The sequence below is a fragment of the Notamacropus eugenii genome, chromosome 3, assembly GCF_028372415.1.
Source record: "Notamacropus eugenii isolate mMacEug1 chromosome 3, mMacEug1.pri_v2, whole genome shotgun sequence".
In the NCBI taxonomy this organism is placed as follows: Eukaryota; Metazoa; Chordata; class Mammalia; order Diprotodontia; family Macropodidae; genus Notamacropus; species Notamacropus eugenii.
The window spans coordinates 147,235,463-147,258,728 of NC_092874.1; the positions used below are offsets into that span (position 1 = coordinate 147,235,463).

Here is a 23,266-nt window from a genome sequence, read left to right on the forward strand (position 1 = left end):
TGTCTGGACAGAATTTGCTATCTATACATTTTATTTATAAGAAGTTTTGTGTGCTGATAAAAAGAAGTTTTTATTGTATTCTGAGCAAGTGTTTGCTGTGAAGGAGTGGGCCTAGGGGTAACTAGGCGGTGAAGAGTGCTGGGCCTAGAATCAGGGAGACCTGAGTTCAAATTTGGCCCTCAGATACTTACTAGCTGTGTGATACTGGGTAAGTTACTTAACTTCTCTCTGCCTCAGTTTCCTGAGCCACAAAATGAGATTAATAATAGCACTTCCCAAGCTTGTTGGGAGAATAAAATATTTGTAAAGTACTTAGCAGAGAGTAGGCCCTTACTAAATGTTTGTTTCCTTCCCCCTTCTTTTTATCCCATTCTACCTGTTATTATGTTTACAAAACATTGACCACATTCATTTCTTCCTCTATTTTAGTCTCTTTCTCAGAGGGCGCTGTGAGTAACTGAGTTGCAAATGAGTAGGCATTTTGTGTGTTCAGACATATCTTCATTAGGGTTGAATCTTACAATTGTGAATGTGCAGTAAAATATTGATAATTTGTACATATTTACTTTATAGGTTGTGTTAAAAGCTTTGGATCCCAGCTTCGAAATAGAAAATCCCTACAGCCCCTACATACAGGGTACGAGTAACTGGATTTTTAATCCTTATCGATTCTTACTGACACAGTTTGGTGGTATTGCAGTCTTTCTCTATCAGGGCATGTTATTCTCCCATATTCCAAATTCTAACGTTGTGGCATGTTTAAGTGGATCTTCCAGGAATATTTAAAAAGAAGTTTGTCTTGTGCATTTTTCATTCTGCCGGGGCCCAGTGGAGCTGGTTAGGCTGCATGGCATTAGTCATGGAAACCCAAAACCAGAGTAGACTAAATGCACCAAGGCACAAATGGGTGAATCCTGTATAAACCATTATCAAGGAAGGAAAGGGAATAAATGCCTTAATTTTGTGGTAATTGTCATTCTCAAGTGTTGTATTCTAAATGAATAGTTAAGCATTGGCAGCCAAACCAAATTTCTTGGTATCAGTGGATTTTTTATTCCCTTGTGAGTTATTGTTGTTATCAAACCAGGTGCCCATGATTGGTGGAGAACTAGAGGCTTGTACCTATCCCTGTATATCCTTGCTAGTAAAAGGATGTTGTTGTTGCTAATATTTGTCTCACTGATTCAAACCCTCCAAATTCTGACTGTGCATTTGGGTGCACTCAGCCTAAATCCCCGTTGGCTAAGGAAGATGTTTGGCACAGATGCAGCTTATATGGCTCATTTTTCTCGTTCTAGATCTGGTGATTCTCACAAACCTGAGGATAAACTTTACCAAACTGCATACTTTGGGGGACACATTGCTTGGAAGAAGGCCAAGTGGTCCCCTTGACAATTATTACTATGCGCTCTATGATATGGTTGTTCGGGGAAGATGCTTTTGCAATGGTCATGCTAATAAATGTGGCCCCGTGCAGGATGTCCGGGGAGATGTCTTCAGCCCACCTGGCATGGTCAGTTCCAACCCCCCGCCCCTCCTGATTTATTTCCTTTTATTAACCTGATAGGTAAGCATTGCGACAAATTCACATTGGTATTAAAGTGTTCTAAAACCAGCATGAAAACGCCTATTCTTTGAGAAGGGGGATAGAATTCAGCTCAGTTACACAGACGTAATTGGTAACTGCAATGGGGCATATTTTCCTGCTCCCAAATTTTCCTACTAATATTTCTATATGCAAGAAGTCATTTTATAAAGTTCTTTTCCCCTTCTAAGCCTCTCCATAAGCATGAGAACACTCATACCTATAAGCATACATCCCTCAACTCTTTGCAATGATGACAGTTGACTGAATCAACATGAGAATAAAAGATCAATATTTCAGGACTAGAACTTATCTTTCAAGGGGAGGAAGGAACTTCACATTCATTTAGTCAGTCATTTAATTCAACAAGTATCAAAGAAATGCCCTTGTGGTGAAGAACTGATTGCCTGGGCAGTTTTTGTTCTCTCTGTAAGTTAAAAAGTAGGTCTCTACTTTAGAAATCAAGCCCTTTGGAGTTTGGTCAGCATGAGTCAGTTTGCCAGAACTTGATTACCTCTGAATAGATTGATAAAATCCAGTTCCAAGACCTATGTAGCCAAAACACAAAACAAGAAACAGATCCTGGCATCCCTGGTGACCCCAACAGAGTGCTAACTACACAGCTCCCCAGAGGGCTTCCTCCTGACAGTCTTCTCATCGGTAGCAATTGCTATCAATGAGTACCAAACAAAACAACTTTCATGGGTAAAGATTTCTGTTTTTCCCTGTCATGGATCTTTCTGGTTTTTGTCATTTGTCTTGAAAAACTGCCAGTATTATTGAAGTACAACAGTGTGTTTTTAAGCTTGTCCTCAGGCTTTATTGCCCATACATCAGTATTCAACAACTTCCAATTTCAATGGTGTAGGAAGTCTCTCCAGGAACACAACCCATCTCTGACAGTTGATGATATTTGAGAGTTTCTATATTTGAAAATTCAGTGCCCTGAAGCCTACCTGCCAATGAGCCACTTCAAACTAAACTCAGCTGGCCCTCAAATGAAAGAAACACAAGAAAAAAAGCCCCCTGTCACTGGGGGTGTACAAAACCCCTTTATGACTTGATATAGTTTGGGAGGAGCTGTCAGAGTAATAAATGTCATTGGAGGAAAACTGAAGTGGAGGTTGCTGGCTCTAGCCATGCACCCTGCTAGTACCGTTCTCCTCTGAAATTACTTTCCCTCTCCTCTTTCTCTGTAGGTCTTTATCTTTCTGTATGTATGTCTCTTTGTCTCTGCCTCTGTCTTTCTCTCTATCTCTCTGCTTCTCTACCTTTTTCTATATATACCTATATGTGTGTCTGTGTACACATACATGGATGTGTGTGCATATATATGCGTGTGTATCCACATACATAGACACATAGATATATGTATATGTGTGTTTACATATATATAACACATTTCTCATTTGTGTCTAGTTATTTACATGGTGTCTCCCTCATAGAATGTGCAGCTCCAGGAGGGCAAGAAATATGTTTGCTTTTGTATGTATCGCTAGTGTTTATCACAGTGCTGGCACCTAGCACGTGCTTAATAAATCTTGTTGACCTGTTTAAGTGAACAAAGCTTTGGATAGGAGGAAGCTGGTGTCTTATACTGCTGATAAGCAAAGGAAAAATCACATTTACTCCTTGTAGCAAGAGAGGAGAGACAGAATTTGGGTGAATTTGGTAGTTAATGGGTAAGTGTTTCCCAGAAGAGAGACACGAGGAGAGAAAGATGTCCTGGTGTGGTACTTGCCTTGTCTCTCCAAACATAAGTCTCATCTCTTAGTCATCTGCACATCACAGCTCAGCTGACTCCATCCAGAAACAGCAGCCCACCAGCATTTCTGAAGCAGGGGATAGGAAAGCAGGTATCCAAAGACCAAATATGCTGCTTGACCCTGCCTGTCCATGAGGCACAAGAGGGAGAATGAACTCTCTCCTTCAGGCTTCTCTCTCCCAGAATTCTCTAAAATATAGATCAAGAAAATTGAGTTCTAAAGACATCACTACACTCATGAATGTCTTCAGGTCTTTAATCTGCTTTAAAGCTGCTTTATTCAAGCTGAGAACCAAGAAACCTGGAGCTATGAGCAGAATCATAGAATTTTATATAAGGTTTACATCGCAATATCCATTCAGTGCAACTCATACCTGCCACAAAAAGAATCCCCAGTACAAGATACATAATAAGGGATTATCTGGCCTCTACTTTAATGCCTTTAAAGAAGAGGAACCCACTCCTTCCCAAGGTAGCCCATTCCACTATTTAATAACCCTTATAGTTAACTTTTACTGATACAAAACTTGAATTTGCCTCTTTGCAAATTCTTACTTCTCTCTGGGGCCATATAAAACACTTTAAAGAATACTTCAAATACTTGACTACCTCTATCAACCCTGCCTCCCGTGTCTCTTCCACGTTAGATTGTCCCTATTTCCTCCCAGTAAGCCTCATATGGCAAGGAATCAAGGTCTTTCGTTAGTCTTGTTACTCTCTTTTGGACATTCTCCATTCATTAAAAGTCCTTCCTACTGTACTACCCCAAACTGATCATGTTAGTCTAAATGTAGTTTGATCAGGGCAGAGTTCTGTAAAACTATTCCCTCCTTATTCTTGGAAGCTGTGCCTCTCTGAAGTCCAATATTACATTATTCTGTTTGACTGTCGGATCACGCTCTTGACTCATCAGGCGCCCGAAGCCCACTGAAACTCCAAGATCTTTCTTAAACTGTCATCTGACCATGCTTTCTCCATCTTGTACTTACAGAATTAACTTTTTGAACGCAAGCATAGTACTTTGCCTTTATCTCTATTAAATCTGAACTTATTAGACTTAGTATTTTATTAATTTGTTAATGTGCCAAGTACTGCTTCAGCCCAGTCTTCTAGCCTTTTGAGATCTTTTCAGATCCTCACTATCCAGTGTTTTGGCTATTTCCATTTTGTGTATTTGCAAATCTGATAAACATAGTAACTATACCTCCATTCAAATCGCTGATTTAAAAAAAAAAGTTAAACAGTATAGGAGTAAATGTAGGTTCCTGAGACATTCCACTGGAGAGTTTCCAGTTTTATATTGAACCATTAATGGAAACTAGGTGGTACAGTTCATCAGGCCTGGAGTCAGGAGGACTCATCTTCTTGAATTTAAAGTTGACCTCAGATGTTTATTAGTTGTGTGACCCTTGGCAAGTCACTTAACCCTGTTTGCCTCAGTTTTCTCATCTGTAAAATAAGCTGGAGAAGGAAATCACAAACCACTCCAGTACCTCTGCCAAGAAAACCCCACATAGGGTCACAAAGAGTTGGGCACAACTGAAGCAACTAAACAACAACATTAATGACTATTCTTTGGATCCACTTGTTGAACCAGTTTTTAATTCATGTGACCATACTGTCATCTAGCCCATACTTTCCCATATTTAACTAGTTTTGAAATATGTACTATTCATAATCATATCAGACTGGATGGCCTTATTCACCATTAGTTCCCTTTATTAGTCATCATCAGTAAAGTTGCTGTTTAGTCATTTTTCAGTCGTATATGACTCTTTTTTGGTGGAGGAAGTTTCTGGGCAGAGATAGTGGAGTGGTTTGTCATTTTCTTCTCCAGTTCATTTTACAGAAAAGGAAACTGAGACAAGCAGGGTGAAGTGACTTGCCGAGGGTCACACAGCTGGTAAGTGTCTGAGGCCAGATTTGAACTCAGGAAGATGACAGAGTGAGCAGACTTTATTTGCACTTTGAAAAGGCTCTGCTCTCCTATTTCCCCCCTTTCATCTATCTTGCCTAGAATTTTCCCAACACCCATAAACCAAAGATTTATATTGAAAATCTTTTTAAACTTCATCTTGTTTCAGATCTTGATAATAGTAGAAAATATATACCAAACCCAGGCTAGGAGAAGAAGTCTTTATTTTTTTTTTAAGTGGGAAGCCAAGAAGTAAAGGGTGGGAAGGGGGTAAAAATGTTTTAAAAGAAAGCCAACTGTGACATCCTTAGGAGGACTTGAGTACAAGCTAACTTTATAAAACTAATGTGGAGTTACCTCCCTATTCCTTCAGGTAGTTGCACAGTATTTAGCTCTTTTCTTTCTAGAAAATCTCTTATCACAAATAAGAGAATCATTACACCTCAGACATACCCCTGACCTTCGTAGAGGATAAGGTAGAATCAGTTCATCATGTTGTATATTGTTTTTTCCATTGATTCTGATGGCTCAGTCACATTGGCAGATAAATATTCTTTCTCTACTATACTCTCTAGAGTAATATGAAAATATTTAAGGTTTAGGTAGGTCTGGACCATTCCTAGGAGATAAGACAAGATAGGTGGAAAAATGTATAAAAAGTAAAAGTGATATACAAATATAAGCTATCAATTCTTGTCGTCATTCTCTTCCGTCTTAGAAATGGGAAAACCAAGGCATCCAGTTGTTAAGTGGTTGCCCGAGTCTAGAAGCTCATTCATCTCATTTTCAATCCAATTCTCTATCCTGTGCTGAAAGTGGTCGTTCACTAGGCTGATTCCAGCGTGTCTCCACTGTACACATCAAATGAGTCACAGCTTTGAAAGTTCTATCAAAAGATAACATTTTTCTATTAAAAAAGCCACCAAGGACAATCCATTTTTATAAAATACTTGTTTCTTTATCTAAACCAGGTTCATGGTCGGTGTATCTGCCAGCACAATACAGACGGCCCAAACTGTGAGAGATGCAAGGAATTCTTCCATGATGTTCCCTGGAGGCCAGCCGAAGGTCTCCAGGATAATGCTTGCAGATGTGGGTGAAAATATATATACTCAGCCTATTTTTAAAAAGGGTGGATGCAAGTTTAGTCTTGCGGTGCTACCCAGGGTAATGGTGGTATAATTCCATCACTCCAAGACATGGTTTTGCAATTTCCAATTGTCTCGAGTCCTGTTTTAAATTTCTCAAATCTTTGAAACAAGATGAATTTTCAATTCAATTTAATTTTTAAAAAAGTCATGCCAGGGCAGTTAGGTGGTACAGTAGTACATAGAGCACCGGAACTGGAGTCAGGAGGACTTAAGTTCAAATTTGGCTTCAGGTGTTTGTTAGCTGCATAACTCTGGATAAGTCACTTAACCCTGATTACTTCTTTAAAAAAAAGTCATGCCGTCTTGCCCTTTTAGAAAAAGGAACACAAACATCATATAAATGGAATAAATGATGGTGGGATGTCACCGTTCTAAGAATACACACACCAATCCCATCTCCTTCTTCAGATGCTATATATTTATCCCATCCAGCTGCATGAAACTGAGCTTAACCTCATTAGCTAATAGTAGGGGATAAAAGCTCAGCACATAAGCAAGAAAGACTGTGACATTCTACCGTAAATAATGCTAGCCCAGAATTATGGTGAGCATGAAAAAGGAAGGCAAAGGCTTTCATTCAGCTTCCTTTCCCTAGCCGTTAGGAAAATAAGTTTGTAAAGGGTTCAACATAACCAGAGTAGTTAGGGGATTAGGAACTGGACCTGTGATTTTACTTGTATAGGGAACTCCTACATGAGGAAGCTTCCTCTACCAACTGGCACATTTTTTTGCCACCTTAGAGTCTTAGAGAGTTACCAAGGACTCTAGAAAAGTTAAGGAACTTGCTAGGTGCTGACCTAAACTAACGCAGGGAATCTCCATACACTAAATACCTTATACCAACGAAATCACAGGTCTGAACAAAAATAAAGACAAATCTTCTAAGTGTGACATTGGAAAAGCATGTGGTAAGAAAACTTGATATTCCAAAAAATTTAAACATAAAAGGATGATCAGGCAAAAGTTAAAATATGTTTAATCCTGTTTTGATTGAACAGAAGGATGGACTGTATGAAATGTATAACTCTTCCAAAGTATTCAAAATATGATTGTGGAGTTTTAATTGTACATTTTTGATATCTATGAGGACACAACCTAGACTTAGAATTATAGTCTGAAAGATTACTAGGGCTAGGAGAAACCACAAATATAATCTAGTTCAATTCCTTGAATCTTTAATTGATCCCAGAATAAAAAGGGGAGCAACTAAACTCCTTCTAGAGATGGAAGAGGAAATTGTAGTCCAAAGACTTTTTTTCTAAGTCAGGTTTGTTATTTAGTTCACTAGGACCTTGGATAAGTTTAATTATGTCTTCTTTTCCTCCCACAGCATGTAATTGTAATGGCCACTCTGAACGCTGTCACTTTGATATGTCTCTGTACCTCTCAAGTAATGGTGTCAGTGGTGGAGTATGTGAAGACTGTCAGCACAATACTGTGGGACAACATTGTGATCAATGCAAACCCCTGTTTTACAGAGATCCCCTCAAGGCAATTTCAGATCCTCATGCTTGCATTCGTGAGTGAACAGCTCTTTGATCTTCTTCTTCTAAGAACTAACAGTTGTTAATGTTAAGCAAGTATTTCCAAACTCTCCTGTATCAGAATTCTAACTAGGGTGGAGAAAATGGGGCTTTAAACCAAAGCTCTAACATTTAGAGAGCACAAAATATTAAAACATATGTTCCAGCTGCATAGAAACCACTTTGGTCACTAATCTGCCCCTTCCCCCTCACTCAACTGACTACTTATCAATCACTTCTTGTTTTATTTTCACATCATTAATTACAAAACTGATTTGAGAGAACTGTTCATACTGTTTGGCCAAAATATATTTCATGTAGCTTATCCTGTGTGCCAAATTTACTAGTTATGGCCGCTCTACAAGGGATGAGAACATTTTCTTTGGAGACTTTCCTTCTTTAGACAATAAATGAAGTGGGAAGGACCTTAAGCCAAACAATATGGTTTCACTCTGGTATTTCCCAGGAAGGCTGTTTCTCTCAGTAAGTCCTAATCTATACTGACTTCAAGCTCAAGGACAACAATTAATCTCAGAACGAGTCAGCATGAACCATGGTCTCTAGGATCTTTCAGATGAACTCAGGAAAGTATCTCAGAGTTTGAGTGGAACATTGTCTTTGAGTAATCTGTTTTTCACGTTACAGTACTGCCAAGCCGTAGATTTTTATTGTGTGTTTAGTATTAGCCAGTTTTTCTTATCATGTAGCTAAAGTAGAAATTCTGAGAACTCCTTTGACCACAGTGATTGCATGCAGTCTTGGCTGGCTTCTCCTCACCCCACCCCCTGTCTCAATATAGTCATTCACTTTCACATGTGAACAGTTTGACTTAAGTTCCAGTGGTCTCATAGGTTACTTCACAAACATTTCTAAAAATGATTGAAAAAATAACCTGGTGGGAATCTCAAATTTCCAACTCTTCTTGGCTGGGTGTAATTCAGCTCAGCAGTTTAGGCTCCATATTGGTACAAAATGAAACTCTCATAAGTTATTCAGAACTTTGCAAAAGGACATTTACTTAGCCATAGCAGGGGAAGAATATTCAACAAGGGTGTACGTTGAGGTATGCACTGACTCAGCTGAGGGAAGCTCTTCTGCTTTTGAGTTACCCATCATGGTCAAGTAGCCAAGCTTCAGAGGGCTATTCTGTACTTAAGTGATGGGGAAATGACACCAATAACATGAGCTTTTAGTTACTTGAGCCAATTAAATCTCAAGAATGGTTTCATTACTTTTTGAGGAAAATCTTACCTAGTTTGCATGGAAGCAGGTGGTTGGGATGTTGCTCCCACCATACCAACTATAAATCAGCTTCTTCATGGAGGAATGGAGACAATAATTTTTATACATTTACTTCATGGTGTTGTAAGGAAAATTGCATATGAGTTTATATTATCATTATCTCTCAATTAAACTATCAACAAGTATTTCTTAAATATCTGCTATGTGCCAATCACCGTCCTAGAGCTGGGAAAAAAGCTTAATATGAAACATAAAAATTTAAATATAAAACGTAAAATATATATTCTCATTGGTATAGGGAACTGCCAAATAAGGACATCCCCTCTATTAATGTCCAGCAACCTTCTAAGCTTCTTAGAGTATTAGAGAATTTACATAAGTGAGGAGACTTTAAGTGACATGCCCAGACTCACACAACCACAACATGTCATAAGTGAGTGAGTCTTGAACCAAGGTTCTCCTGGCTTCAAAGCTGGCTCTGTAGCCACCATTTTGCCTCTGGAAAAGAGTAGGCATTTATTGAGTGTTTGTTGATTCATTAATTAATTTTGATTGATCTATTTCAAGGAAGACATACAAAGATTGGTCAAGACAATTAGAGTTTCCTCAGTAAAGCTAAATAACAAGCTGGCTAGGATCCAGTCCCAATTCTAAATTGCCTAGTGCCAACAAATCCTTTGGGGATTTGTTCTGCGAATTTTGGATTCAGTCAGCGGGATGCACTAGAGGGCCACATGTGGCCTCGCAGCTACAGATTCCCAATCCCTATAGCCTCTCTTAGTATTAAACTAAGGTAACCTTGTATGTGTTTGAGAGAAAATACGTTAACATTAAGTAATAATTTGAAGGAAGTGAGGTTTTTATTGTTGTTAGAGCCTAGATATTAGTTTGATTGGGTTTCAGATAAAAGGTTAATTGGTTTCCAGTTTTCTGCAAGGCACATTTTTGTTCAAGTTTAACATAAGAGCCAAGGACTCCAGCAGTAGCCTCATGTGTAATAAATGTTCTTTTGAACAACGTCATGTGGTATTGATAGACATCATTGGCCTTGAACCCTTGTATCCATGTAAGAGAGTTATTTCTAAGTGAAGTTAATCCAAAAAAGGGATGCTTCCAAACTATTTTCTTCTACATGGCAATGAACTGGCCCCCTGGAATTCAATTCTGCTCTTTTTGTGTTGTTCCCAAGAGGAGCTGTGTCTGCTTCCTTTTGGTCATTACTAAAATGAATTCATTTTGATCCTCCTATTCTGGAGACAACTGGATTGAATTAGGAGGAAGTTATGGTTTTGCAATGCTAAATAGGACCTGGTGTTGTTTTACCATATTTGATTGTATCTAGAGTATATGACACCATAATAAAGAAGAAAGTAAAAATGTAGTCATTCAACTAAGTGAGTGGTCTGTTTCAGTGATAACTAGATAACTGGCTCAAATGAAGGTTTCCACCATATGCACGAAATTGAGTCATTGAGTAAAAACAAAACCTTGAATTTCCTTTTAAAAAAAATTAAGCAGATAGAAACCAAGTTTCTATCCATTTAAATTAATTTCTTTAAAAGACAGTTCCCTGGGACTACACAAGTTTCTTTGAGGAAAATTTGAGGTTACTTTCCCCTAAGAGTAATGTTTATTACCTAATGGCCATTGAATTGTGGAACTTTAGCCCAGTTTCCAAAATCCTGTCATCTCACTTGGCACCTCATCAGCAAACTCTCCAAAGAGTTCAGTGATTACATTATTTTAAAGACTATTCTCCTTTCCTTCTCAAAAACAGTTCACTTGGATTATACAAGTTTCTATTGGAATTAGTTAATATAGTGATATGTGTACTGACCTTAGCAAAAGGAAATTGTTTTGTGATAGGGAAGAAAGAATTTTCTTAAAATTCTGTTTAATCCAATTTATTTATCACCATTTATTAAGAGGCCCAGTAGATATAAGGCACTGTCCTATGTACTTGGGCTACAAACACAAAAAAACCACAAATACAGTCACTGTCTCAAGCAATTTATATTCTCCTCAAGTTCTTAAAAGGTGACAAACTACTTCTGTTGCCATTAGATTTGTGACAAATAGTACCAAAGCAAGCAAGGCACAATTGTTAGAGAGGCTAACAGAAATGCATTTTAATATCACTAGTCATGAAATATTCTCATTCTGAACACATTCAGCTGAAAAAAGGTAGATTAATACATACTTAAAAAACAGATTCTTTACAAATAATCGGTGCTTTTGAAGGACCGTTGACATATGAGGTTTCTCTGTAAGACACCCAAACAAGTATAATCCCAGTCCAGAAATCCACTATAAACTCCATTGTGTTACACAAGGGATTACCCTTGACCACTTGGCAGACTATAAAGAAGGTGTGCAGGGGAAAGAACAAAACACATCTACTTCATGTCTATGTGAAATTAGCTTTAAAATAATTGTGCAAATATCTGTGTTTCCAGCTTGTGAGTGTGATCCTGAAGGATCATTGTCTGGTGGCATGTGTGAAAGTTATCCAGATTCTGCCCTAGGAATCGAGGCTGGTCGATGCCTTTGTAAAGACAACGTTGAAGGAGCCCAATGTGATCAGTGCAAGCCTGGCTATTATGGACTGAATGCCAATGATCCTTTTGGTTGTCAACGTAAGTAAAGAACTGAGTTGTTTCTTTTAATTACGTCTATTGTTGCCAATGGCCATACTTCTTGGAGAACTGTGTTCTTAGCTAATCAGCCTCTGAATTTCTGTCTCTGACATGAAAGGAAAATCTTGGGGATTTTTATGAATTTAGCATAAAAGGTCAGCATGTATATTTTATTCTTTCCTTTTCCCAGTAAAAGAAAAAAATGGGAAAATGTCCAGAAATGTGGTGCTAAGTTTCAAAACATTTAAACCAGTAGTCTCCTTTGGAGTCTTCCTGAGAACTGTACCAAAATTCATAGAATAACTAGAAGGGCCACAAATATAACTGCACAAAATTCTACAATTTATATATATGTCTGTAAAGTATATTTTCAGACAGCTTTGAAATCACAGTTTCATAATTAAGTAAAATGAAATCATTTATGTAAAGCATTTTGTTATCTAAATTAATTACTATTATTGCAATCTTTAGGCTGTTTTCTTGATTTGTAATTTTCCTTTTTTTCTCTTCTTTACTACTCACTACTATTGATGCATAGAAATATTATATTATTATAGATAGAGAGTTGGTCTAGCAGTTAGGAAGATCTGGGTTTGTCTTGCCTTTAAAATACACTGGCTGTGTGAACTTAGACAAGTGACAACATTTCAGTGCTCAAGGCAACTCTTTAAGACAAATCACAGAGAAGGTGCTGACTTGAACTGGTAGAGGGACTTTCCTCATCTGGGAGTTCCCTATCCCAATGAAAGCATAACATCAGTTCCTATCTGTATTGTAGCTGCAGATAACCTATCCCTATGGTGACCATACATTCTACATTTTCCAACAATCTTAATGTCAAGAAAACTAAGGGATATTTTTTGTTTATTTGTCAGGTATCCTTTTTGATTCAGTTATGATACAGCACACATTTCAATTACACATTTTAAATTTCTGTATTATAAAAATAATTGGTATAGAATGCAAAACTTATTATATGCAAAGAACATTATTCTAAATCCTAAATTAAATGTGAGAAAAACAGCACATTTGTGAAAATAAATTTGCAGACAAATTTACTATTTATAAAAAAAACTCAAGTATTTTTAATAGTTGCTTAAAGATTGCCACCAACTTAAATTTTGACTGTGTGGCTTATTTTAAGAAAATGAACTTTTAACAAAGCTTTACAAAAGGAATATCCATTGTCAGAGCCCATATTCTGATTTGAAGTTTGGAAAATACCTGTGATAGAAGTCTGTGCCAAGAAAGGTAAAACATTAAAAGCCAGAGATACAGCAGGGGAGATAATAAGAATCACCAATCACTAAAAGGATAATGCTGATTTTTAAACTCTTAGCATTTTAGAGCTAGGAGAAAACTTTAGGATCAATATTTATTTAATAAGAGTTCACAAAGCGAACAATTTGTACTTGGGCACTGTTTAGCTCTCCAAATTTTGCCCATATAAGGAAGAATGCTATTTGAATCTTTAGAGAGCAATAATCTGGAATTTTGTATTTAGTGAAATAGTTCTTTTGAAATCTGAAGCCTAAATTTCATGGAAACAAACTTTGGCCAAGCCGCTCTTCTTTCCCATCTATATCAATTCACCTGTCTGGCTTTCAGTAGTCTTGGGAGGAATCTTACACTTTTCTTACTTGCCTTGGGTTCTTTATCCAACAATAAAGCAGACAAGACCTAAGTGTTTCCTTCCTAAATACTTATTTCACATGCAGTGGAATTTACAGGGCTAGTATATGTCTTTCCAAGACAGAGGCTAGTGACCTCTTCACCCTGAAGGCCAACACTGAGACTTGGCAATACTGAGAAGGAAAAAAGGGGGAGGAAGGAAGGAAGGAAGGAAGGAAGGAAGGAAGGAAGGAAGGAAGGAAGGAAGGAAGGAAGGAAGGAAGGAAGGAAGGGAGGGAGGGAGGGAGGGAGGGAGGGAGGGAAGGGAGGAAGGAAGGAGGGAAGGAAGGAAGAAAAAGAAAGAAAGAAAGAAAGAAAGAAAGAAAGAAAGAAAGAAAGAAAGAAAGAAAGAAAGAAAGAAAGAAAGAAAGAAGAAAGAAAGAAGAGGGAGAGAAGGATGGAAGGAAGGAGAAGAGAAAGGGAGACAGAGAGAGAAGGGGGGAAAAAGAAAACATACATCTAGTGAAGAGTGATAGAAAGTGACCTACAATTGATTTATATGCCACAAAATGATTCTCCTCAGTATCAAATGACAAAATATTTGTAAAAGCGCTTAGCAAGAGTAGGTGTTGTATAAATCCATATTTCCTTCTCCCTTCCTTTCCCTTTTCTCTTCATTAATTTAAGTGATCATCAGTCATTTTTCAGCTGCAATATATCCCTAAATTCCCTTCTCTGATTGTTAGTTTGTTATCTAAGAGCTTTGAGGGTGATTGGCATTATACATGACTTTATCCAAGACTATAATTCAGCAATTCAGAGGGTAAATTTGGTGAGACTGCTTCTATATTTATTTAATGTAAATGTTGAGTGCATTTATAAAGGTAGAGAAGTAAACATGAGAATGATTGTGTTTCTTATCCTTTTAGCCTGCAACTGTAACCCCTTTGGGAGTGTACCATTCTCCCCCTGTGATGTGGTTACCGGCCAGTGCTTGTGCCAACAGTTTGCCACTGGACCCCACTGCGAAGAATGCCTCGTATGTACTTTTATAAAAAAGATTTTCCTATGACTTCTTTATTACTATGTACATTTCTACCTTAACTGATAGAAGAGCAGAATCTTCTCTATACTTTACAATTGTTTACCTCTTATCTGTTGTTTTACTTCAGATTGGGTGCCACTGGAAGTGACTGTTAAAATATTTGCGATTTGTTTTTACATGTAAAATATACTTAAAATTGCTTCTAACACCATTTTTCGGTAAGCTAAAAAGTGGTCTAGTGTCAGAATGAGCCAACCCCGCCCTTAGAGAGAATGGTATACTGGGATGGTGTGTGTATGAAGGTGTGGAGGGGTGTGGAGATGAGTAATGAAATTGGAGGAGGAAAGTGATAATTCTACTGAAGGATTTGCCTTCCTATCACAAAACGCTGGTGTGGAAGTCATCACATAAACTGACTGGGGTCAAGAGTTCCTAGTTTTCTAGGCTGAGTCAAATAGAAGAATCAGTTGGGAAAAGAAAGACTGCCCTTGCCCCTCTCCCTAATCCAGTCTTATACTACTACTTTAAGGACAATAGCCTTCCAAGTTTCTGACTTTCTAAATGGTACAAAACGTCCCCTGCAAATTAAATGCAAGTTTTCTTTTAAGAAATGAACATCTGGGTATTTTCAGAGACCTCATCAAATATGTACATATGTATATCAAAATAAGTGGAATAAAAGGTATTTTTCAGGATGTGAGTATTTTGCTGTGGTTCCAGAAAACCCCAAACTGGCTTTTTTCCTTATTCTTTCTAACTTGACAGCCTGGCATTACTTCACAGAGAGAAAACAGCTTAATCCCCCAAAATGAATAGTGACCTTAATGTGTCTGAAGAAATTTGGTTGATACGGAAGAAGTGTATGCCTGTTTGGAAAGAGTTGTGTGCTAAGTGTTGAAGTGGAATCACACTTTTTAACAAGAAAAGAATTCATAGAAGTAAATACGAAGGAACATGATGGAGGGGGAGGAAAGGGGAAGGTGGGTGTTAAGGTAAACACAGGAATTTTACATGAAAAAACCATGCTCAATATATTTGCTTACCATAGAAACTCATGAGAAACATTTGCTGCAACTATGTTTATACAGCACAGAATTCAAAATTCAAAGAATTTGGAGCTAGAATGGATTTTAGAGATCATTTATTTTGGAAGTTCTTAACTATGTGTGTGTGTGTGTCTGTGTGTCTGTGTGCATGTGTCTGTGTTTCTGTGTGCATGTGTCTGTGTGAGTGAGAGAGAAAGAGAGAGATGGGCGCCTTTGGATGTCTGATGAAACCTTTGGACCCCTTCTCAGAATAAATTTTTTAATGCAGAATATATAATATGTAGGCTTAGAGAAGAAATCTATTATGTTGAAATACAGTTATCAAATAATATTGTTTTTAATTACAAACTCTAGAACCCACAATTTAATCTAATAGTGTCATTTTATAGATGAAATTGAGGTCCAGAGAAGAGCAATTAAGGCAATATATTATAAGGGGTTAGATTTGGGATCTAAGTACTTAGGTTCACATCCTATAGTATTTGCTACTTAATACCTACGTGTTATCATTTATTTGTTCAGTCAAGTCTGACTCTTCATGATCCCATTTGGTATTTTCTTGGCAAGGATACCGTAGTGCTTTGTCATTACCTTCTCCAGCTCGTTTTATAGATGAAGAAACTGAGGCAAACAGAGTTAAGTGACTTGTCACACAGCTAGTAAGTGCCTGGTGTCAGATTTTAACTCAGAAAGCAAAGTCTTCCTGACTCCAGGTTCAGGACTCTATCTAATATGCCGCCTAGCTATCCCTATACCTTGTAGAATTAAGCAAGACACTAGACCTCTCTTGACCTGTAAAATTAGAGGATTAAATATAAGGTCCTTTAGGGAGAGGGTCAAGATTTGTGATTGAATTGATATAGGGAACTCCCCATTAAAGAAACTCCTTCTTACCAATGAAGGTTGTTAATTTCTCTGAAATTTAGAGTCTTAGTCTTCTAAATTACTGAGAGATTGAGTGATTTGCTCAGAGTCACACAGTTAGTATGTTTCACAGACAAGATTTGGACCCATGTCTTCTTGGATCAGTAGTCTACCCATTACACCATGCTACCTCTCATAAGGTCCTGTCAAATGCTAACTATATTACCCCATGACACTAAGAGGTATTAAAGTCACACAGAGGGGTAGCAGAATCAGAATACAAATTTAGGTCTTTGAATTCCAAATCCACTGTTCTCTCTACACTCCCTAAAAATGCCCAAATAAAGATCTGGCAGATATTTGATTTTTTTTCACATTTCATTTCCTTTTTAAAAATGTGTTGTATCATGAACTTGACAAACACCAATAAACATGAATAAACAAATAGGAGCTTTTTCATATACAATAAAGAATCGAAAAAGCTTTTTACAGAAATGGTGAATTGAAATGGTGACTATTACATACACCTTGGTCTTAAAAATATTATATATGTATATTTATATGGTTTCCCAAAATTCTTAGTGCAGATTTAGCTTTTTGGAATAGCCTATATAAGATATATGGTGTATATTTTGTTATATATTCTTTATATAAAATATGTTCTATATTAATACACTGTAGTATATGTGTAATATATATACTACAGTGTATTAATATGTCATCTATTAATATGATCTAGTCTATATTATTTACTATATTATAAATAATGTTAATCTATAGTAATATAATATAGTAAATAAAGCATATGATTAAAATTTTATATAAGTAATATATAATATATAGAACTATCCCAGAATTCTTCATGTATTTTTTAGCTTTAATATATGGTATACCATAGCAATATGACATAACATAATGGCTGTGCAATGTTGTATATAAATTATTTTATGTACGCTTTACTATATTATACAAGGTGTTCTAAAAATCTTAGTACAGTTTTAATTTCCCTCTTTATTCTAATATCAAGCAACAGGGATGGGAAACTGTGTCAGCACAGGCTAAAAAATGATGGTTTAAGAAGTGTTCAGTTATACTCCATACTATAGTTTATTGACATTGCTTGGCTTTTTGATGCTTCTCTACTGAATTGTAATGACTTTTTCATACTCATCCATAATAACAAATGCTTACATACCCAAAATCACCTGCATTTTTTTCATTCTAGGCTGGATATTGGGGACTTAAAAATAATCTACATGGTTGTTCTCCTTGTGACTGTGATATTGGGGGTGCTTATAGCAACCTGTAAGTTAATGAAATGGATCATGGCATTTCATTATTATATTCTTCACCCACATTCCTACATAAAATACATGTTTTGGATAACTTATTCAAACATTACTACACTTTAAATGAGCCACTGTATTAGGAAAGAATTAATTGATCTAGATAAGCCACTATGATTTGATTGATTTATTTTCATTATTTTCAGTTGTGCAGTGAAAAATTGTACTGACCAGATGATGGTCATTGGGCAGTGGATGGGGTTGGGGAGAGGGAAGATAAAAAAGGAAATGTTCATGATTATTTTGTTGTATATTTGAAAAGAGTAGTAAGTTGTCCATAGTAGATTTGTAATTTGCGTATAATCATCTTTTTATTGTACTGTTATGGAAATGCTTATTTTATTCCACAAATTAAAAATAATCTTTTTTAAAGCTGATTATGTTGATAATCAAGAATAGGGAAACAATGCTACTTCACACGTTCATTAAAAATGGGGAAGAAACTGAGGCATAAGAAAGGAGCCAAGATAGTTTCCCACATCACTGAATAAGTACAAGGTTTAATTTTCATTTCTAGACCTGATCCATTGAACCCCATAGTTTCTATGCACTGTCCCATAGATCCATTATCTCTTCTTTATGTTATCAATGAGCAGTTCCCTTCTTTTTCTTCCTTGCTTTTTCTTTTAGGTGCTCCCCCCATGATGGGCAATGTGAATGTCGCCCTCATGTTATTGGCCATCAATGCACAGAACCAGAACCTGGCTACTTCTTTGTGCCTTTGGATTTCTATATATATGAAGCTGAGGATGCCATACCCATCTCTGGATCTGCATCTTTGGTCTGTACTTAACTTTATTCTCCCCATTGCATTGAATGTTAGTAAACATATACCCACCTACACACCAGCATACCCTCTAAAACTATATTTGAAGTATATAGAATAGAGTTTTGTTCCAAAATGGAGGTTTATTTGGAATCCATTAAAGCCTAAAAATAAAAAGTTATCTTTGTTCAATTAAATATTTGTTAAAACCTACTAAGGGTAAGGTGAGATTTAAAGAATTTTCCTAGTCCCTGCACTCTCCTAAACAGACAAGAGCAATATATTCAAAACAGGTAACACTGCAAGTCCATTATAATAAAATTCTAAATTTTGTTATTCAGATATTAAATGCTATGGAAATTCACAGAGAGATGAATGGAGATGGGATGTTTGAGGAGATGGTCCTTGAACTGAGATTAGAAGGATGGGTAGGCTTTGGATAAGCAAAGAAAATTAGAAAGAATTTTGAGGATCAGGTCACAAACTAAGCAGTTTCTCAGAGTTGTTTTATAGAATTTTTTCTGCAACTATGTCTTCCTAGATTGTACAGTGTATTCCCAAAACATTCATGTAGGTTTAAATTTTAATAGTTTTAATAATTTAAAACTGCACTACTTTTAGGTCACTGTATATTTCAAAGGACATGTGATCTCATCAATATGGGTATTCCCTTCACTGGTTCTGATTACAACCTATCCCATTCTCACAACTTCCCATTCTCAGCAAATCTTGCTCATGTTGCTGCATAGATTCTCCACTTACAATGCTGGAGGCATATATCTTGTTCTTTTTTCATTTCAAGTGAATAGGGAGACCTGTAGGCTATCTACAGATTTGGAGTCAGAAGACCTGGGTTCAAATGCAAGTTCTACCAAAGGCAGAAACTGAGTCACTTACTATCTGTGTGACCTTAGACAACATTTTTGGGCCTTCCTTCTTCATTTGTACAATAAAAGTGTTAGACAAGATAACCTCTAAGGAGGTGATTCTGACTCTTATCCTTTGAGGCTACAAACTGTTATCCCTCACTCCTATTACACAATTATCCCACTTTTTTTCTAATTATACTCTTTTTTGAATGATTTGACTTCTTGTGCATAGGTCATTAATGGAAACATATTGCAGTCTAATTGCTGCAGAGGGAAAAATGATTGAGGAATTCTGTAAAGAACTAGTCAATAACCTTCAAAACAGATCAGCATTTATGCTGATATTTGATAATTTCAAGAGGGAGAATACAAAAGTTATGTTGGAATTATTGCATTGAGAAACAAAAAAGTCAATAGCTTATAGATTACTTTATACATATAATGAATTCTTTCTTCAAGAGGAGAGTCAAAAGGGGCTAGACATATCATTAGCATCAAACACTTTAAAAAGAAATTTATTTTATCTGAACATTCAGGAACTAGTTACAGATGCAGAGAATCTTATCAAAATCAAATGTTTTCAATCAGAGCATCTATTAATTGGTACAAAGGCTAAAATCAACATCAAATTTGAAAAAAAATAATATGATGTGATGAACAAATAGCTTCAACTTGACTTATTCAGACAAGCTGTTGATACCCCAAAAATGGAAAAGAGAAATGGTAAAAAAATTAATGTTGATTATCACCATTTACTGCAAAAATTTCACCAATGTACAGCAGTTGCCATAACAAGGAGGCTAAATGGCCCACAAACAATATTAACTTGTAAACACTTAATTTCCTTCTGAAGTGGAGGCAGAAAAAGGTAACATCAGTTTATAATATAAATTCTTATTTAGATGGGCCAACTTTACTAGCAGAAACTACAAATCTATGGCCCACAGTCTCAATCCTAAATTAGGTATACTATCACTGTGTCCAGACTCTATTAGATATCCTTTGTATCCATGTAGGGTGGAAAGGGACTGCCTCTGGGTTCAACCTTCCCTGCTTCTTTGAACAAATGACACTTTCTGATATTCTAATAACACTTAATTTCTTCCTTATCAATATGAGAAAGTGTTGATAGGTTGCAATCTGAACTTTTAGAGGGAATAACTCCTATCTTTAGCATATAGTAAGCACCCAGTAAATGTTTCTCATTCATTGGTAAGATCACAGATCCCTCAAAATATAAACATAGGCCTTTTATGTCATTTTCACATGCAAATAAGTCAATGATGGTAAAATTATTTTTAAAAAGTGTGTCTTCAGTGGCTTGTTTTGAACCAAAAATGTATGTGGTCATACAAATGTGATCTACCATAGAAAATTACCCATAAAAGACTGACTGTTCCCTTCTAATGCTTTGGTTAAGAATATCCTCATGTCACAATAAGACGTTGTTGTAATAATGTTGAATAAATAAGATAATAAACATATGGGTTAGCATTTTCCAATGTCTTCTTCATAAGATTTATTTGGTGAAAGCATAATCTTTTATCTTTTTCTATTCTTTTTAAAGTTACTCTTTTGGAAATACCATGAAAATCCCTCAGTGTTTTTAAAATTATGTCATCTACAATATAGATTTCATCTGTGTATATTCAGTCAGATACAGACCAATGAAAGCATGGGAATACCTTGCCAACTGGCCCTTTCTCCACTTGGGTAGAGGTTGCACTGAATGAGACAGTCCCAACATTTGTATTTCCACTTCTGGAATGTCTTTGACACTTTCCTTCTGCCCAGATGGATTGAGTTGGAAGGAATGTTGCTGTTCCCTTTAGAAACCAAATGACTTAGAAAATTTTTTTAATGATGATTTACATTTTCAATGCCCAGGGACCAATGACACAAGAAGCATTTTTGTATTCTTAATAAATAAATTATTTAACAATTTACTGTTATTTATAGATTTATAACATATACTATAGAAATATATAGTAGGTTATACTATCTATTATAGTATTCTATAGCATTGTACATTATATACTATATATTTATAGTATGAAGTTATTTAATGAATATTAATAGCAATTATTTTCTGTACTGCCCAGATTGATATTTTTGTGATAACAAATAAGTCCATCTTTTGTCTCAGTCCTTACTTAGTCTTTAGTCACTGAATGGGTGCTGCCTCAAATAAACTGAGGCCTGGGAAAGACCTTAATTTTAAAAAACCAAAGGCATTCACCGCATCCCAGGCCATCACCAGTCATCTTGACTTTTGTCTTGCCACTGGACTTCAATGACTCTGGAGGAGTGAGCCTGACAACTTTGCTCAGGTCTGCCTCACTTAAATCCAATTCACACACATTTCAAGACATCACCCGTAGGATATCATTGGTCCTCTTTAAGAATGAAGGATGAACAGCAAGAACAGATGCAACTGATGGCTTCATTGTCTTAAGTTCCATTTCCATTTCTTCATTTACTACATTGGTTACCAAGGCTCAAATGTGGATCCATTATCATGACTATGAGAATACATTGCTACAGAAATACCACTACATCTGTTCTACTTCATGCTTATTTGTTGTTCTTAACCCAGTATCACATTTAAATTTTCTTGGGATAATTTAACTTAGCTGAGTCTCACACCAAGCTTCCTTTAGGCAACATTACTCATAATCTTCCATCTTCCTACTCTGTAATACATTGTAAATTAGTTTGGACCCTACATAATCATCACTTTTGGCTTCCATGTTTTTGTGCTTTCCAAAGAAATTGTGTTTGAAGTAGTTTCCAGGCTTTTCAGACTCTTTATTGTGGCAGCTTTTTGGCATCAGTAAAAACTTCTCAAAGAAATGTTGATAGACTCTATGTCATCCCATTTATCCACTTCCCACTTTTCTAAGTTGACAGCTTATTTAAAGAGTTTGGCAAAGAAACATACTGTAATACCGTGTCTTCCAAGATAGTTTGGGAGATTGCTTTGAAATTGCTTATTCTTTATAGTAATATATATGTAATCTCTATTTTCAATGCATTAAAATCCACACTATTCTTTCCTAACTGGATCAGATTCTCCTATGCCCACTTTCGCATTGAAGAATCAATTAAGGTATCAAAGAATGTGCTGATTTCACTTTGAGGATCTTGTCAAATTCTTCATAGGAATTCTCCACTTGATCCTCTGCCATAAATGTTGTTGACACATAAGCTGCCATTATCTTCATGGTGGTCTGTTTGCTTATAATTATCATAAGCACTTCAAAGTCTCAGCTTATTTAAACTGAGCATACCATAGGAGAATGTCTCTTATCGCCTTCGGGAGTTCAATGAAACTAACCTCAACAACTGCTCTATTCATCTCTAAGATAGTGAACTGTCCTATTTAACTACAACTTTTCAAATTTCATCTACTTTCATTACAGTGGTAATATCAATTTGAATTTGGTTCATTTTCTCTGGTAGACTTGGGAAAGCATTGGTTATTGGATAAAAAAAAATAAAAGTAACATTATAGATGGTTTAAGAATGATTTGATTCTAAATATACTCTGTCCAAACTTTCAGCTAGTCTCCTACCATCACTGTAGAAATAGGGTTGAGTTCCTGGTTTGGTTTGTTTCATTTCTATTTAATGGTTTTATAGTTTAAAAAAAAGTCATTACCTGGCAGTTAGCTAATCTTCTGTCACTGAGCCAGCTTCCAGCTTGGAAGAATCAATCAATCAAAAAAAACCCAAACACTTAAGTACTTACTACATGCCGGGTACTATGATAAGCCCTGGTGATTCAAAGGAAAAGCAAAAACATTCCCTTCCCTCAAGCAGTTTATATTCTAATAGGACAGATAGCATATAACTTAGCACATTAAAAAAAAATACAGAGTAGATGGAAAGTAACCAATCAA

At 36.3% G+C, this 23,266-nt stretch overlaps 1 protein-coding gene across 1 annotated transcript in view; it reads left to right on the forward strand.

Annotated features, from left to right (window-relative positions):
* The window catches only part of LAMB4 (laminin subunit beta 4), a 136,507-nt gene that overhangs the window by 27,315 nt on the left and 85,926 nt on the right, over window positions 1-23,266 (forward strand). Inside the window, exons 7-14 of the mRNA XM_072653049.1 lie at window positions 574-637; window positions 1,299-1,513; window positions 6,237-6,357; window positions 7,747-7,935; window positions 11,638-11,817; window positions 14,358-14,467; window positions 17,609-17,688; window positions 18,360-18,510. Of these exons, the coding sequence (XP_072509150.1) occupies window positions 574-637; window positions 1,299-1,513; window positions 6,237-6,357; window positions 7,747-7,935; window positions 11,638-11,817; window positions 14,358-14,467; window positions 17,609-17,688; window positions 18,360-18,510 (1,110 nt within the window). The remainder of the gene's footprint in view (window positions 1-573; window positions 638-1,298; window positions 1,514-6,236; window positions 6,358-7,746; window positions 7,936-11,637; window positions 11,818-14,357; window positions 14,468-17,608; window positions 17,689-18,359; window positions 18,511-23,266) is intronic.